The 17,323-nt window shown below is 52.1% G+C and overlaps 7 protein-coding genes across 7 annotated transcripts; 3 read left to right on the forward strand and 4 right to left on the reverse strand.

The window, feature by feature from the left end:
- Positions 1 to 867: 867 nt before the first annotated feature.
- VDBG_04315 (DNA-directed RNA polymerase II subunit RPB2) lies at positions 868 to 5,086 on the forward strand (the record flags this gene model as incomplete). Its single annotated transcript, XM_003006316.1, has 3 exons — positions 868 to 3,258; positions 3,321 to 4,549; positions 4,611 to 5,086. The coding sequence occupies 3 exons, from the start codon at positions 868 to 870 to the stop codon at positions 4,771 to 4,773; spliced, it is 3,783 nt and encodes a 1,260-aa protein (XP_003006362.1).
- Positions 4,595 to 5,676, reverse strand: VDBG_04316 (conserved hypothetical protein; the record flags this gene model as incomplete). The annotated part of the gene is made up of 3 exons (XM_003006317.1): positions 4,595 to 4,846; positions 4,912 to 5,442; positions 5,518 to 5,676. Coding segments are annotated over 2 exons (324 nt in total), but the record flags the coding sequence as incomplete, so codon positions are not given.
- A 627-nt stretch (positions 5,677 to 6,303) lies between these two features.
- Positions 6,304 to 8,426, forward strand: VDBG_04317 (vacuolar ATPase; the record flags this gene model as incomplete). Its single annotated transcript, XM_003006318.1, has 6 exons — positions 6,304 to 6,576; positions 6,637 to 6,675; positions 6,742 to 6,775; positions 6,846 to 6,854; positions 6,928 to 7,028; positions 7,109 to 8,426. 6 exons carry the CDS (start codon positions 6,574 to 6,576, stop codon positions 7,268 to 7,270), a joined length of 348 nt encoding a protein of 115 aa, XP_003006364.1.
- On the reverse strand, positions 7,452 to 9,197 carry VDBG_04318 (conserved hypothetical protein; the record flags this gene model as incomplete). Its single annotated transcript, XM_003006319.1, has 1 exon — positions 7,452 to 9,197. One exon carries the CDS (start codon positions 9,195 to 9,197, stop codon positions 7,452 to 7,454), a length of 1,746 nt encoding a protein of 581 aa, XP_003006365.1.
- Positions 9,198 to 10,212: 1,015 nt separating this feature from the next.
- VDBG_04319 (conserved hypothetical protein) lies at positions 10,213 to 11,432 on the forward strand (the record flags this gene model as incomplete). The annotated part of the gene is made up of 3 exons (XM_003006320.1): positions 10,213 to 10,343; positions 10,396 to 10,605; positions 10,680 to 11,432. 3 exons carry the CDS (start codon positions 10,289 to 10,291, stop codon positions 11,114 to 11,116), a joined length of 702 nt encoding a protein of 233 aa, XP_003006366.1.
- On the reverse strand, positions 10,358 to 13,670 carry VDBG_04320 (GTP-binding protein GUF1; the record flags this gene model as incomplete). Its single annotated transcript, XM_003006321.1, has 4 exons — positions 10,358 to 11,363; positions 11,429 to 11,616; positions 11,913 to 13,012; positions 13,075 to 13,670. The coding sequence occupies 4 exons, from the start codon at positions 13,435 to 13,437 to the stop codon at positions 11,152 to 11,154; spliced, it is 1,863 nt and encodes a 620-aa protein (XP_003006367.1).
- A 194-nt stretch (positions 13,671 to 13,864) lies between these two features.
- On the reverse strand, positions 13,865 to 16,276 carry VDBG_04321 (conserved hypothetical protein; the record flags this gene model as incomplete). Its single annotated transcript, XM_003006322.1, has 2 exons — positions 13,865 to 14,158; positions 14,210 to 16,276. The coding sequence occupies 2 exons, from the start codon at positions 14,289 to 14,291 to the stop codon at positions 13,971 to 13,973; spliced, it is 270 nt and encodes an 89-aa protein (XP_003006368.1).
- Between the last annotated feature and the right edge of the window lie 1,047 nt (positions 16,277 to 17,323).

The raw sequence follows: 17,323 nt of genomic DNA on the forward strand, positions 1-17,323 counted from the left end.
TGAGCAAGCGAATCCATCTCAAGCCGAAAGAAGCAAAAACACGCCTCCGCGCTCCTTGTAGGGTCCTCTCGTATGGATCCGCGGCGCCTTGTCGCTTTGTTGCGCTGTGCCAGGCATTGCATGGCACGGCTGATGTCAAGGAAGATGGACGCTGGGGAGGTCCTCTTTGCAAAGAACCTCACGTCTCAACAGAAGACAGCCTCAATGTATAAATCTGAGCATGCGGATTCGTGTAAATCAAGACTTAAATTGACATATTAGTTCAGATGGTGACGGTCGTTGAAGCAGAAGCACCTTATCAAGTGTCGATTCAAAATGAGGTGAGATTTCCCGGAGTGTCCAGGCGTGACTACAGCCTCTGTACAGCACACTCTTATGCATATATACGATACATGAGACAAACATTAGGACCCACCAGTTGATTGCCAGCGACTAATGAAACCCATCCCCTCCTTCATGCCTCGACTTACCTAATACTCATTGAATTGGAGAACAATAAGCAGGTCGCCATCCTTAGTAGGACCTGTCGCGTAGGGGGCTAAAAAACTGGCCCGACACGTCCCTCGACTGTCCCACAGCCTGCCTGCCTGCTTTGCGTCGTCTCAGAATACCGACCATAGTAGAAACTCTGATCGCCCTCACACATACCGCCCTTGCTACCTCACGTTTCGGCCTTTCCCATCAACCGAATCGTCTGTTACATGCAACCCCTATCGAACGAAGGCAGTGTCGCCCGGAAGAGGTGATATTGGTCGCCTTTGTCAACGATTCCCGTCTCCGCCTTCGCCTTTTGTCACAAACACGAATCAGCTACTAAGCCTCGCTTACGCACAACGTCGTTCCTTTGCGCAACGCGCACTGCTCGAAATGGCTACCGAGTACGATGAAGAATTCGACTATGATGGATACGAAGAGGACGACGCAAGCATCACTCCCGAAGATTGCTGGACTGTCATATCCTCATTCTTCGACTCGAAAGGCTTGGTGTCGCAGCAGGTCGACTCTTTCGACGAGTTCACGACATCTACAGTCCAGGAGCTCATCGACGAATACTCCCACATAACCCTTGACCAGCCGAACCCTGCATCCGACAGTGATAGAGCGATTGCACTACGCAGATATGAAGTCAAATTCGGCACGGTCATGGTCTCCAGACCATCGATCACTGAGGCAGACGGCAAAGTCTCGACGCTACTTCCCTACGAATGCCGTGACCGCAACCTGACATACGCGAGTCCCCTCTACGTCAGGATCACGAAGAAAGTGTCCATCGCTGTTGAGAACCAAATCCCGCTCAACGAGCTGGATGACGAACAGCATGACGAGATGGGCAGGACAGGCGAGCATCCGACAAGACTAGAGTGGGAAGAGGAGGAGAGTGGCGACGACCCAGGCGCCGACAAAGACAAGCCAGAAGATATGAAGGACATGATCTTCATTGGACGCATGCCTATCATGGTGAAATCCAAGATCTGCCACCTCAGCCGCGAGAGTGAGAACGACCTCTTTATGCTCAACGAGTGCCCTTACGACCAGGGCGGCTACTTCGTCATCAACGGCAGCGAGAAGGTTCTCATCGCCCAAGAACGCTCCGCTGCGAACATTGTACAGGTCTTCAAGAAAGCTCAGCCAAGCCCCTTTTCGTACACTGCCGAGATTCGCAGTGCTCTCGAGAAGGGCTCGCGACTGATCTCGAGCCTGATGCTCAAGCTGCACAGTAAGAGTCCTGCCAAGGGCGGAGTCGGCCAGACCATCCACTGCACTCTGCCGTATGTCAAGGTTGACATACCCATTGGCATCGTCTTCCGCGCCTTCGGCATCGTGTCTGATGAAGATATTCTTAATCACATTTGCTACGACAGAAACGACACGCAAATGCTGGAAATGCTTCGGCCTTGCATTGAAGAGGCCTTCATCGTCCAGGACCGTAACGTAGCCCTTGACTGGATCGGTAAGCGCGGCAACAGCAACCACACGATGACTAGAGAGAAGCGTGTGCGAAGTGCCAAGGAAATACTGCAGAAGGAGACTTTGCCTCATATTTCACAGAGCGAAGGCAGTGAGACCAGGAAGGCGTTTTTCCTTGGCTACATGACTCACAAGCTGCTGCAGTGCGCCTTAGGAAGACGCGATATTGACGACCGCGATCATTTCGGAAAGAAGCGATTGGACCTCGCAGGACCTCTGTTGGCGAAGCTCTTCCGCACTATCGTTCGTCGCATGAATCAGGAGCTTTCGGGGCATCTCAAGCGTTGCGTCGAATCCAACCGACAGTTCAGTCTGACTCTCGGCGTCAAACCCCAGACGTTGTCTAATGGTCTCAAATACTCGCTAGCTACAGGAAATTGGGGAGATCAAAAGAAGGCTGCGAGCTCAACCGCTGGTGTGTCCCAGGTCTTGAACCGGTACACATTCGCATCGACCTTGTCACATTTGCGGCGGACGAACACGCCCATCGGCAGAGATGGCAAGATCGCCAAACCTAGACAACTCCACAACACTCACTGGGGCCTGGTGTGTCCCGCCGAAACGCCAGAAGGACAGGCTTGCGGTCTTGTCAAGAACCTATCCTTGATGTGCTATGTCAGCGTTGGCACGCCAGCAGAGCCCATCATCGATTACATGATCCAGCGTGGTATGGAGGTTTTGGAAGAGTACGAGCCGCTCAGGTATCCCAACGCGACCAAGGTTTTTCTCAACGGTGTCTGGGTAGGCGTTCATCAAGACCCGCGCGTGCTGGTCCCTGACGTTCAGGGCACACGTCGTCGCAACGTCATATCTCACGAAGTGTCCCTGGTCCGCGACATTCGCGACCGCGAGTTCAAGATTTTCTCCGACGCTGGTCGAGTCATGAGACCGGTCTTCGTTGTCGAGCAGAGCCACCACGGTGCCGTACCTCAGGGCTCGCTCGTACTACAGAAGGATCTTGTCAATGAAATGCGGGACCAGCAAGAAAACCCTCCCGATAACCCAGAAGACAAGATCACGTGGCAAACATTGGCCCATAGCGGTATCATCGAGTACCTTGATGCTGAGGAAGAAGAGACATCGATGATTTGCATGACGCCTGAGGATCTAGAACTCTACCGATTGCGCAAAGCTGGGCATGAAGTTGAAGAGGATATCTCCGAAGGGCCTAATCGCCGCCTACGAACGAAGATCGCTAAAACGACGCATATGTATACCCACTGCGAGATCCATCCGAGTATGATTTTGGGAATCTGCGCCAGTATCATTCCCTTCCCCGACCATAACCAGGTACGACTTCATATTTTTCCTCTAGCTCCTGACGTTCATGGAACATGCTAACATTCTGGCAGTCGCCTCGTAATACATACCAATCCGCCATGGGCAAGCAAGCAATGGGTTTTTTCCTGACGAATTACTCTCGAAGAATGGACACAATGGCCAACATTCTTTACTACCCGCAAAAGCCTCTCGCCACGACGAGATCAATGGAGTTTCTGAAATTCCGAGAGCTTCCCGCGGGACAGAATGCCGTCGTCGCTATTGCATGCTATTCTGGTTACAACCAGGAGGACTCGGTCATCATGAATCAAAGCAGCATCGATCGAGGCCTATTCCGCAGCCTGTTCTTTAGGTCGTACACGGATTGCGAGAAGCGGGTAGGCATCAATCTCGTGGAACAATTTGAGAAACCGTTCAGAAACGATACCCTGCGCCTTAAGCATGGAACGTACGACAAGTTGGATGACGATGGTATTGTGGCGCCAGGTGTTCGCGTTTCTGGCGAGGATATTATCATTGGCAAGACGTCGCCGATTAACCCCGATAATCAAGAGCTTGGCCAACGAACGATGCAGCACGTCAAACGAGATGCCTCAACGCCATTGCGAAGTACGGAAAACGGCATCATTGACTCGGTTATCCTCACAACGAACCAGGACGGCTTGCGATATGTCAAGGTGCGAGTGAGGACCACAAAGATTCCGCAGATCGGCGACAAATTTGCTTCTCGTCACGGTCAGAAAGGAACGATTGGTGTCACGTACCGCCAGGAAGACATGCCTTTCACCTCAGAGGGTATCACCCCGGACATCATCATCAACCCTCATGCCATCCCTTCACGAATGACCATTGCGCATCTGATTGAATGTCTGCTTAGCAAAGTGTCGACATTGAAGGGTATGGAAGGAGACGCAACGCCTTTTACCGATGTGACTGTAGACTCCGTCTCGCAGCTTCTCCGCGACCAAGGTTATCAATCTCGAGGATTCGAGGTTATGTACAACGGCCATACTGGAAAGAAATTGCGTGCTCAGGTATTTTTTGGACCAACTTATTACCAGCGGCTGCGTCACATGGTCGACGATAAAATTCATGCACGCGCCCGCGGCCCCGTGCAGATCATGACAAGGCAGCCAGTCGAAGGTCGAGCCCGCGATGGTGGCTTACGGTTCGGCGAGATGGAGCGAGATTGCATGATTGCACACGGTGCTGCCTCATTCTTGAAGGAGAGGTTATTTGAGGTCTCGGATGCTTTCCGGGTTCATGTTTGTGAAATCTGTGGCCTCATGACACCAATCGCGTAAGTCCTCGACCCCTAAGAATTCCTGATGCGACGTATCGCACACTAAACAGTCTTGCAGAAACCTGTCAAAGCAATCCTTCGAGTGTCGCCCTTGCAAGAACAAGACGAAAATCGCTCAAATCCATATTCCGTATGCCGCCAAACTCCTTTTCCAGGAACTGCAATCAATGAACATTGCTGCCCGAATGTTCACGGACAGGTCTGGCGTTTCGATCCGCTAAAAGCGCGGGTGTATAGCGGGGCAAACGTCCGCAACAGACACCACTCGACGCTCAAGACGATTGGGGTCATGCACTGCAAAGGCGTCTCGTCGGATGCACATCACTAGGGCTCTCTTTGAAAGGTAAGACGTCACTTACAAGCCAGTTGTGAACTCAATTAGCACGTTAGGCTTGTTTGATGCCCGAAATTGTACAGTAATAGCAGCAGTTCTCGCTGCAGACCGGGTCCGGAAAAGGGGGGAAAGCGTACAGATACGTGGCAGACGCATCAATCCGCATTTACCAAGAGGGCCAAAGGTAGCCTGTCATAATCAAAATCCCCGAAATTTGTGGTGAAATGCGTCACTTGCGCGGTTCTGCGCAGTTATCTCTGAGTTGTGATTTGTATGGTTCCCCTGTGTTTGGGTTATCTGAAGTGGTTGTTACCACCTATGATCTCGTCGTTGTAGCCTGTGAATAGCAAAGATTGTCGCGAGTGCATAGTGAAGCGCGCTTTCTGCATGATTACGATATTGTTGAGCTTTGCGATGATTCCGGAGTTGTTGAATCCCGGACGGTTTGTTCCCGTTTGTATTCTTGTTCCAGAGCGCGCTGCAAATCGAAGTCCAGTTGCCGCTCTCTTTTGACTCGCTGTTGTTCCATATCCCTCAGCACACCTTGATGCATGGCCTGCGCCGAGACACGTCAATTAGCACCTCAAATTCCTTGACGGGTGTGGATGTTGTTGGAGTTAAAAAGACTTGCCTGCTTCTCAGACCTTTGCTGGAAATGAACCATAATGATCGTCCCCAGGGCGAAGAATGACGTACCCATCAGGGTGAGCTTGGATGCGCGAGACATTGCACTGATTGCCGGGGATGCCAAGTTTGGCTTCCCTTGCAGATCAAGGCCGTATAACTTGGGATACTGTCGCGGGTATGAAGAGAATTGCGCGGTAGAGGCTTGACGATTCGGAGACGGACCCGAGAGCAAGTCCTAGAGGTAATATGCACCACCTACCTAGATATGCAACTACCTAGGCGCAGTATGTACATATTTACACAAAATGGGTAGGTCGGGAGGTGGATCGACCTTTTGAGTGGCGTTGGATCTCGACAGTGCACTCCTCCCAATGCTCCTATGCAGATGGAACAACTCGTCTTTTATATACACATCTAGTTCCCTCACAGAATGTCTGTTTCGTTATTACCTCGATTCGACAGATGTTGCTTATCATGATCGTTGCAGGTGATTTAATGCACATGGGGTCCGCGATTCAGGCCCCAGCGCGCTCAACGGCTCGCCCGCCCGCCCACCCTGAAATTTGAATGATGACCGATGTTCTCGCCCAAGTAACACAATCCGTGCCCTGCATTCAGCAAACTTGGTATCGTGCAAGATCGTGAGAGCGAACATGGTGCGATCAGCTGAACAAATGCCCCTTCACAATGGCACTGGTCGGGGCGCATGCCTGTCAGCACAGATAAGGTAACCAAGAAACGTGCTCTGTGCTCCACTCATGACGGCCCACCGTTCAACCACCTCCTCTCTGTGCCCGGCCCCATTTGCAGCCTCGCGCCGCACGTCCGCAACATCACCATCGCCGCCGCCAATTGTACGCCCTTGAATCAAGTATACGACGAGCGAGCCAATCTACACTTGTTGAACAGATTTTTGCCTCCGCACCATCGAAGTGAGGAGCTAACGGAAAGGCTCTGCATCACTGGGCTCGTCACCGACAGAGCTCGCACGTCACACGGGAGGCAGTCTCCATAAACCAAACGGAAGCTTGAGGTAGTAGGCACAAGCAACTCTGCAGCCATGGTCAGTGACCATTATCACCCTTTCACATCATATCGACAGTCAAGCTAATAATCGACATAGTCAGCACAGAACTCGGCGGGTATCCAGACCCTATTGGACGTATGCAACCAACTATACACCAGCTGCGACAATACAATCTACAGGATTTAACTGATACACTGACAGGCGGAGAGAGATGCGTCGAAAATTGTGCAGAAGGGTCAGTATATGTGCATTTCCTTACGAACGTTCGTCTCGGAAATTTTACTGACTGATCTGGATCTGAACAGCCCGCGAATGTACGTTCGTCTTGCTCTACGTGCAACCTGCATCCCACAGCCCTCTGTGCGGTGTCCTGACCTCAATTCTTAGATCGCACGAAGCGAGTGAAGGAAGCTCGGGATGAAGCGAAGCAGGAAATCGAGGACTACAGACAGTCCAAGGAGGCTGAGTACAAGAAGTTCGAATCGCAAGTAAGACCGACTCCGATGAGACTTCTGCAACACATTTCTGGCAGACGGTATTGCAGCTGATCATAGACTGACATCAGCAGCATTCGGCGGGCAACAAGCAGGCTGAGGATGATGCGAACAAGGAGGCGGACGCCAAGATCTCGGAAATCAAGGCTGCAGGGCAGAAGAACCAAGACAAGGTGGTCAAGGACCTCTTGAAGGCCGTCTTCGACGTGAAGCCCGTCCCTCCCGCGGCTGCGTGAGTGCTTTCACTGTTTCAGTGCTGCTCATGCACAACCACCTGTCTTTCAGTTCAGCGAAGGCGGGTTGTGTGACTTACAATTAACCCGCAGCCCTTGACCCGAATTATCCTAGATTCAAATCACCGTTTTTACTATTCCTTATCTAGAATAATGTTGTAACCTCCCCTTGCCACAAGAACTGCTACACAAAATGGAGTAGCGCACCTAACATGTCTTTCTTATCGCTGATTCTGTCCACTTCATCGTCAAGGTCGTCGAGCTGTCCCTGAAGGGACTTGCGGAGGACATCCAGATTTTCACCCTGGTCGGCAAACAGCCTCTCGATAGTAGCGCGTGCGCCGCTGTCTTCTGCAACGAGCCATGCCAGCACAATGTCCACTGCCTGCAGACCAAATAAGCCACCTTCCAGTCTCCAAGACAGCCACACATCCGCCGCCTCAGACCCGGCGTCTTCGGCCAATTTATCTCGCTCGGCTTGTATACGCTGCTCGACAACCTTGAGCCTAGAGGCAAGGTCTCTCCGGACCGTCACCAATCTCTCGGTCTTTTCGTATCTTTTCTCGACAAATTTGGCCAGGGTACGTATTCGCTCTGCTGAATTTAGAGGTAGAAGTCGCAGCAAGGATGCAAAGATATTAACCAGATGCTCCACAGTCGGGCCGTCTTGTCGTTTCATGAACATGGTGAATATAATCTTCAACCCACCAGCCTCAACCAGCCTCTGACAGGTCTCGCCGCCGGCCGCCTCAGCCGTGCTGTGGTCGAGGAGGCGCAAAGCTGGCATTTTGCTCGTCTTTCCTTCCCTCAGCATGATCAAACATAACTCTATGCCCTCAGCTTCGAGCAGTTTAGTTTTGCCTTCGGGCTCATCGACTAGACACGTAAGAGTTTCAAAGAGATTCTGCATGTACTCTGCCTCGCTGCCCCTCTCAGGATCGCGCTTCCTGTAGACTGCCACCAGCTGTAACGCAGCGTCGACAGTGCCGAGAGAGGTGAGCTTGGCACGTGTTTGAGATGACGTTTGCGCAATGATGGCGAGTATTTCAGCGCAATACTGCTTGTTCTGCGACACGATCGCATCTTTCAGCTGGATCCTCGCCAAGAGCCAATTCACCAAGAGGTCGTTCTGACCAACCCGTTCAGCAATAGATCGCCGCGAAAGAATATTCTCGACGACAGACAGCGCATGGTAGACACCACTGCGGTCAGCCTCGTCATTCTCATTGAGACGTGTCAGGTTCGAGACAAGTAGGTCAACCAGATCTGCCTCGAGCATGGAATCAACCAGTGTGTTCCAATGGTCATCAGTGGCCGCCACGTCCTCGTCAGTCAGCTCCCCAATGATCTCTACTGCGTCAATTGCAATGTCGGTGTTGTCATGCGCCAGCAGCCCAACAAGACTGCCCACGCAGCCGAGGCGCACTAGCTCCGGCCAAAGACCGGGGTAGTCTGACAATATCGACAAGTCTTTGATGGCTGTGTCGAGGTCGGCTTCGCTGGCAATGAATTTTTGAGGGTCGTTCTCAAATTTCGCCCGCATTTCAGCGTTTTTGTTGATGTGTTTTTCGAAGCTCAGGGCTGTCTTCCGAAGCCAAGTGTTGTCTATTTTTTCTGGCATCGGGATGTCGTCCGCACGAGCAGCGACATAGTCCATGATTTCCGTTTCCTGCCTCGATACGCCGCCACCGAAGAAGCGGCCCTCGCCGTCATCGTCTTCTTCGACACTGATGCCATCATTATGCGTAAGTGAAGGTGCGAGGGGGTTGTGATCGTCATCTAGCCCTGATTCGGTCTTGGGAGTTGGGTCCGAGATGTGCCCTGTCCGCCCAGTGCCAAAAACGTCGTTCCTTGCTTCATTTCGCCGCAGATCATTGTCGTTGAGCCTGGCCGATTTGTACACCTCAGCTGTGATATATGTCAGGGACATAGTCTATGGCTACTGTGCAACTAGTTGGTGGCCTACCCGGGTCTCGAATTGGGTCCAGCCTTCGTTTGCTTTGGGCTCCTGCTTGCTATTTCATGTCCTCAGTCATGTTGCTCTCAAAGTGGCGGAGAATATGTGCACGAACCGAGAATAGATCGTCAACCTTCGGCATGACAGCTGATAACAATCTCGCTCTTGGACGATCTATGATTTGAAGTGTGTGGTCCCGGATGAGGTACGAAGCGAACCGAGTTTGTGGTCGGGCGCTCCCAATGGCCTTGCCAGACGAGCCTATTCAAAAGTGCTGCGTGCAGCCTTGGTTGCATACATGCATTTGCGAAGAAGGTATGTCAGATGAAGACAAGCTGGGCAGGTAGGTTGCATAGATACTGGGAATGCTGAATCTACCGTGACAGACCCGCTCCCCGTGTCGTGCATGGACTGGGCCCACAATTCGGGTCCCACGACGCCAACTGGGATCAGGTTGTGTGAACCAATAGCTCGTTTAGATGTTCCTGGCTTGCATTATCTGCTCATGAGCAAGCCCATGATCAAGAAGGCACACCTAAATAAGGGTTTAGCGACCTTTATTGAAAGGTCAGTTCAATCTAGAGCAGCACGCTTTCTAGGGTTCGTGTGTGCGGTATTCGGGACCATCGCGGCGCGAGAAAAGGTGGAGTTGAGAACCCCAGTGCAGTCGTATAGCTTGAGCCAGTGAGCACCTAAGGGGACTTTGTTGACCTGACCTCACGGCCCTGGACCCGTCTCTCCACTTATATGTATGCCAAATCTCAAGCTTGAGTCTCTGTCGGGGCGAATATGCTTCGGGACACGAGCACTATAGTAGTTAAGCTGGAAGAGATGAAGACAGTCAAACCATCTCATGGCTGAGTATCGTGGCTGACGAGCTGATGGAAGGTTGTTGAACGGAACAGGGGCCCATGTCATGTGCGGTGGCTGTGCCAGATTCGGATGAGAGTCATCGACGGCTTTCCCCAGAAGTCCATCTTAAGAAGCTAGTCCTGGTCACCTTGCCCGGACTGTACTGAACACCCGCTCAGCTACAACAGGCCTAAGTGGGCAGCATATGAAAGATGCCCAACATAATTGTGCTCATCCGACATGCCCAGGCTCTACACAACGTCGCCAATAAGTCCCACCAGCGAAGAAACTGCAGCGTACATACTCTGACCCCGGATACAGAACTATACCATTCCGGATCCCCCGCTATCTACCCTTGGGCTGGCTCAGTGTCGGGAGCTTCGATCGAGTCTTCTAGAGACTTTTGGCGACGTGCAAGATGCCGCAATCATCGTCAGCCCCATGATACGCACAATCCAGACCGCATTGCTCTCGTTAGACTGGCTGGTTGACAAAGGCGTGCAGATCCGGGCCGACGCCACATGGCAAGGTGTGACATGTCCGATTTCTGTTGACCAAGCTATCAACGACTTGATCTAACCGCATCGACTGACAATGACGCAGAGAACTCCATCAAGCCATGTGACACAGGTAGCACAATTAATACCCTCGCGGAACGCTTCCCGACTGTTGACTTTTCGACCATCGATCCCATCTATCCCGATAAAACTTCCCACGGTGCAGCCTCGTATGCGTACACACGGCGTGCCATCCTAGCTCGGGCCGAGACTGGGCTGAGAAGTCTTCAGGCAAGGCCAGAAAAGGTTGTGTTTGTTGTCTCGCATTCCGGTTTCCTTCGCGCTGGTCTGACAGGCTTCTCGTTCTTCAATGGCGATTTCAGAGTCTTCGAACTCGTCGCAGCAGCTGAACCAAGGCAGCTGCCGCAACTGATGCAATGGACCGCGACGATCCGCGGTGGTCTTGGCAAATCATGCGTCGACATAGTAGAACTTGGTTACCATCTTCCGGATGATGAGGTTCAGACTGCCACATCGAACTGAATGATGTGGCAGCACACGGCAGAACCAGACGGCCATTATCGCGCCAGAAAACTTTGAAATGCAGATTGATCAATGACCACGTTTCCCACGGCGCGAAGACGCTTTCGACCTGCCTTCTGCTTCTCCAAAAGTTTCCGTCGGCGGGTGATGTCACTTGCATGGAGTTTGGCAAGCACGTCTTTTCGGAATGGCTTGATTGTCTCGCGGGCCACGATTCGCCTCCCGGCAGCTGCTTGGATCACGATTTCTAGGGACAAAGGATACGTTAGCGAGATGGCACATATGAACAAGAACTGAGTCACACTATCATACCAAACATTTGCCGATCCACGTGTTCCTTGAACTTGGTCACCCATTGACGGCCCAGTCGCTCAGCTTGGGACACATGAATGACCCTACAGATAGCATCGACTGGAGCTTTGTTGACAAGAAGCTGCAAATTGGTAAGCTGACTGGGTCGCCAACCAGCGTCCTCGTAGTCTAATGTAGCATAGCCCTTTCTGTTTCGGGGGCAAGTCAGCTTTACGATATACCTCATTGAGAACAGCACTTGGAGGACTTACGTAGCACCTTTGAGTTTGCCAAATAAGTCGTCGACCAGATTAGACGCGGGGATCTCATAACGCAAAATGACTTGGGTGGTGTGGAAGAAGTCAAGGCTTTTCTGCTCCCCCCGCATACTCTCGCACAGTTCCATCACTCGACCAAGGTATTCTTCAGGTAGAGTGATAGTCGCAGTAACGAAACTGTATAGTCAGGACCATCGGCTGGCAGAGGACAGAAAGATAATACTTACAGTTCGTACGTTGTGGCGCCACGCATGCGATGATCATCTGTGGACGGGAATTCAGACGGATTCTGGAATATTTCCTCGGTACCATCTTGCCATTCCACCTTTGTAGGCACGGTGGGGTCTGTGATGATCACACTTCCACCATGTTCCTGACGGAGACGATCTTGAAAAACAGAGCAGTGTAAGCTCCCCAAGAATCCAAGCCGCCATCCGGACCCCAAGGCTTCAGAGAAGTCCTTCTGTAATGTCACGCTGCGGTCATTCAGCACCAACTGGCTGATGCTGTCAGCAAGACGGCTGTAGTCATTCGGTTCCACTGGGAAAGCAGCAACAAACACCATGGGTTTGGGTTCTTCAAATCCTGGATATGGGACAACCGAATCCTCATTCCCAACCGTCGTGAACGTATCACCGAGCTTGGCATCTTGAATGCGTTTCATGCCAGGGTTGAAGTGAATATATCCTACCTGTCCGGCTCGCAGGACGCTCTGCGGCACGGCACTAGGATACTGGATTCCGACTTCGCCTACGGTGTATTTGTTACCAGTCCCGAGTGATACAAGTTGATCGCCAGCTTGTACCTGACCGTCAAAGACACGAACAAGCAAGATGACACCCCGGAAATTGTCGTACCATGAGTCAACAAGGAGCAGGCGAAGGTGGCCTGACGAATCTCCGACAGGAGCAGGTATCCGCTCCACGACTTGGGGTAAAATACTTGCAACATTCTTACCAGTCTTTGCCGATACCAGCACGGCATCTTTGGGGTTAAGTTCAAACGACGACTCTATCTGCTCGAGAACACGAGGAGTGTCGGCAGAGATCATGTCAATCTTGTTGACAACAGGTATCAATGCTAGATCCTGCGCAAATGCGAGGTGAAAATTTGACACAGTTTGAGCCTGAATACCTTGACTCGCATCCACTAGCAGCAGTGCACCACCGCAGCTTGCATAAGATCTCGTCACCTCGGCTCTGAAATCAACGTGCCCGGGTGTGTCGACTAGGTGTAGAAGATAGTCCTGTCCTTTGTAGTTGTATATCATGGTACAAGTCTGTGCTTTGACGGTGATGCCACGTTCGCGCTCCACGTCCAGTTTATCCTGTGCACAAGATAACTCAGCTGCTGCAACTTAAACCAAAGCAGCGTAGTGTCGGGTTTTACCAGTATCTGTTTGTTCGAGGCGTTGGCAGAAATCGTCCCAGTCAACTCGAGGAGACGATCACTGAGCGTGCTCTTACCATGATCGATGTGAGCAACGATGCAAAAGTTACGATAGCGCTCAATGGGAATAGACGCAATGCGCCGCTCGAGATTGGGATAAGCGTGGCTGTCTGGCGTTCTCGGCGCTGCAAATGCCAGTCCACAGCCCCCATGGAAACCTTGCGAACGTACGGCTGCAACAGGAGGCAGGTGAAAGCGGTTTCGGTGCTCTGTGATTATGGTCGGTACACGGCGAGGGCCACGACATACAAGTTGATACAGAACACTACGCAGAAAGTGCGAACCTGGTGCCGAAACGCTCATCGTCGAACGTATAGGTGTCCGTCAACTTGGCATGTCAGTGTGGTCGGGTCGCAGCCAAAGCTTCCCAGCAATGTGTAGAATGACAAAACGCGCCTATCGGGCCGTTACAATTAATTTATATGGACACTGTGTCGAAGAGACGATTCCGGATCGTAGAAAGGGATGCTCGAGCAGGAACTGTGGTCGCGTCGTGTCTCAACTGCCATGATGCTGAGGTACAAGTTTCAGTACCCAGCCAACTTAATCACTAGCAACCTGAGTTGCCTGATAAGATCTTTATCTATCTATTTCAGGCAAGGCGTTTGTTTAAGGTAAGGCACGCGTCGCGAACGGTGGCGCTAATGGTCACGTGCGCGACCATCCAGTCTACAGACGCCCTACTAGTTTGCGGCATATCGCAAAGTCCCCGAATCTTGATCATCGGAATGACAAGGGGAACTGCTGTGTTTGCCGACATGCTAGCCCTGCAAATGGAGAAGATCTATCCTATTCGCACGGTTTCAACTGCCATACTCATCGAGTCCGAGAACATCCTACGCCATCACCCACTCACTTCCCCTCTTGACAAACTTATCGAGAAGAGTGCTGACATCGCTCATCACAAAGCGGCAGATATAGAAGCCGAAAAACTCGGCAGCATGGCGGGTGCAGAGCTCAAGGCCTACCTGGGTTTTATCGGCATGACGAAGTCCGGGGTCTTCTACCTGTCGAGCAATCTGGTCTAATTGATATCAGCAGTGACCAATTGACTCGGGCCTCGTAATCATCTCACCTATGGCTTGTGCAGCATCAAACAACCGTGCCAATGATCCCATGTATGGGGCGTTGGGCCCAGAGAACTCAACACTGCCCATATCACGCTTGGCCGGACGGCTCGTGGGATGCGCAGTCATTGGCAGAGTTTCCAGTGAAGGTGACTCCTTACCGTTGTCTCCAATATTGTTTTTGCCATAGCTACTACTCAGACCTGCGGGCCGAGTTCTTGGATCGGAGGCGCCGCCATGAAAAAGACGAGGATTTGCCAGAAACACTACCAGACCGCGGCACGTTGATCGCTGCCTCAATTTCTGCGGAATTTGAGGCATCACGAAACAGAGTGCCAGAATTTTGCACGCCGACTTCCATGCCAAGTTTGCGCGTGAGGTTCGCTTGCACTTGTTCAAGAATACCTTCAAGCGCCTGCATCTCCTCTAAAACGGCGTCGGCGTCGCAAGTATCTACCTTTGCAAGTTTGAGGAGCGCGGCAGTCAGATAGTCACAAATTGCAATTTTGTCGTCGACACCCCGGATCTTGACGCCTCTGACTTTCCACGCGTCTCGAGGTACGAAAAGCTTGTTGCTCAGGTAACCGCCGCGAGGGTGCACAAGTGTCTGATAAAGACATCTCATCAACCAGAACGGCCGAAGCAGATAATCTGTTGGGCAGGGCTCAAGAGATACTGGGGTATCTGGGCTTGCTAGGCCTGGCGATACAGGGCTTTGCGGACCGTGAAAACTGTCGTCGAATAGGTGAAGTCCTCCTGCCAAGTTCATCCTATCTCTAAACGCGGCCGTAAGTGGTGTTGCAATTGCTGGCATAGCCGGTCCCTTGATATGTGGTGCGAAGCCATTACTCAAGGGTGTACCTGGAGACATGTCTGAAGTATCATCTAGGTTGGAGGTCGACATGTTTCGGCTCCGTAAGCTCCTCAAACTTGATGAGGAGTAATTCTTTCTCAATGCGGGCGGAAAGATGACAGGTGAATTAGCACGGCTGTCCATGGTATCGCCATCACCGTTTTCTGCTAAAGAAAGTTGAGTCGGCGTTGGAGGCAATGGCTGTGAGGGACTGATTTCGCTGTCAATGGATGACCGTTGGCTCGAGATGCCTGCATCAGGAGCAACACCTCGGGGTGATATGTCGTCCTCTTCCGCGGCATCAATTGTACGTGGTTGGAGAGTTTCAGCGGCATGAGTTGCGACGCCGTAATTACTCGCCTTTCCGGTCTCGATTTTGAGTTGCTTCAGGTTCTGACCAGAAAGCCGACGGCTTCTTACAGTCTGGCCAGATACTGGAGATGTTCCGCGGGATAGAGACGAGCCTATCTTGATGGGTGGTTGGGGTAAAGATTGCGTTGGCGGGGGTGCGAGTGGTTCAGATGCCGCCATGTGAGTGGTGCTGGTATCTGTGACGTGAGGGACGGGAGGGGCTCCGTAGGTGGACTGCCAGGAGTAATCGGTTAAGTGCCCTTGGGGTAATTCTTGTGCGACCGCCCTTACATCAATAGCATTCGCCAAGTCTTCAGCGGCTAGAGCGTGGGTTATTTCTGCCAGAAGGCGGTCTTCGTCCTCGGAAGAGTCATCCTCGTAAAAGTCCCGGCGCATGGTATCAGAGTCCTGTCTCTGTTTTGAGAGGCTAATTTCGTGCCCTTCATCTTGTAAATCCTGAACTGTCTGCTTAGTAGGAAGGTCCCTCCCTACGGAATTGGAAGCAAGCTCCTCGTCACTGCTACCCTCAAAGCCCGAGTGGTCAGCCGGTTCATAGCCATCATTGTAAGCTGCCTCGACTGCAGCGTCTAACGCAGCATCGAATTCAGCTTCAGTGGCACCACTAGGGGCACGTATATGCTTTCTCCGTAAACCACGTGAGGACGTCCGGGAATGCACAGATGATGCCGTAGAGCCGCTTGATTCATCGATAGGGTCTAACCATGAGTTAGATTCTCGGCTAGAGGACCGCTTATTGACTGTAGATGAATCTTCTAATGCGGTCGGCATAGAGAAGTCTGCCCTCACAGCCGTGTCAGGGCTGAAGGGCCTTTGGGCTTCTTCGGGTGAATCCGAGCGCCGTGGTGAAAGCGGGGGCGGCATTGAGAAGTCGTCTTCGGGTGTTTGAAAGAGGACGTGAGTATCGGACCTGGAGAAGGATGATTGCAACGGATACTGACCCGCACCCCTCCGTGAAGGGCCGGATACTGGATCTTTGCTGAGACTGCCCCGGCGATTACCATGACTCCGGCTACTAGCCCTGATCTGAGGGCGGTAGTGATTGGAATCTATGTCTGAGTCGAACGACGAGCTTCCACCTCGGTCTTTATCGCTGCCGACCGCGGTGTAATTATCAAGCCCCCTAACATTATCGTAGTCCTCAAACTCATCGTCAGTGGAGCGGGAGGTTGGCCCAGAGTATAATTCTAAGCTTTCGGGGCGGGCTGGAAGTTCCTTGCCCTCTGGGCTTTGGGCTGGTCCAATCTGATCCAACTCTTCTATTCTGCTAGTGTAGGTTCGCCGCTACGCCACAAAACGTGAGTGTCAGGACCAACACTGAGAAAGATGAACTCACGATAGCTTCCAGCTTGCGCTTATCCTCATCTGTTGTGGTTCGTGACAAGACCTGCGACAGCAGGTCGCAGGCCTCGGCGTACGATTGGCGCGCCCCTTCAAAGTTTTGAGCGTTATCGAGCTGAACTGCCGTATTGGCTCGCTGAAGAGCTCTTGATAGCATTGCTTTCTGGGAAGGGGATTTGATGTTTTTGTCCTTGTTATGGACTGAGGGTGTTGAGTCCGTACTGCCTTTCGCAGCTTGGGAGCGGTTTCGGGAATGGCCTCTTGCCAGTGGCTCTTGTCCAGCGTAATCGCTAGGCATGATTGACAGCGATTACAATCATCCAGCGATTAGCCAACTTGCCTGCATAGGCCAGCGGCATGCTGTGGTTCTTTACAGGTTGTATATCTGGACTGGTGGGAAACGAAGGCGATGATTCCCGCCGTAGGGATAGAGGGCTAGGTGGTGAAGGAGATGCCTAGCACTTGATACAGCACATTGGCGTCGTTGGAGAATGCGGGGGTATGGAAGGGCGGGGGTCGGGTGGGCATCCCCCACTACACTATCACCTCACTGTTAGGA

The sequence above is a fragment of the Verticillium alfalfae genome, genomic scaffold (assembly GCF_000150825.1).
Source record: "Verticillium alfalfae VaMs.102 supercont1.4 genomic scaffold, whole genome shotgun sequence".
Lineage (NCBI taxonomy): Eukaryota > Fungi > Ascomycota > Sordariomycetes > Glomerellales > Plectosphaerellaceae > Verticillium > Verticillium alfalfae.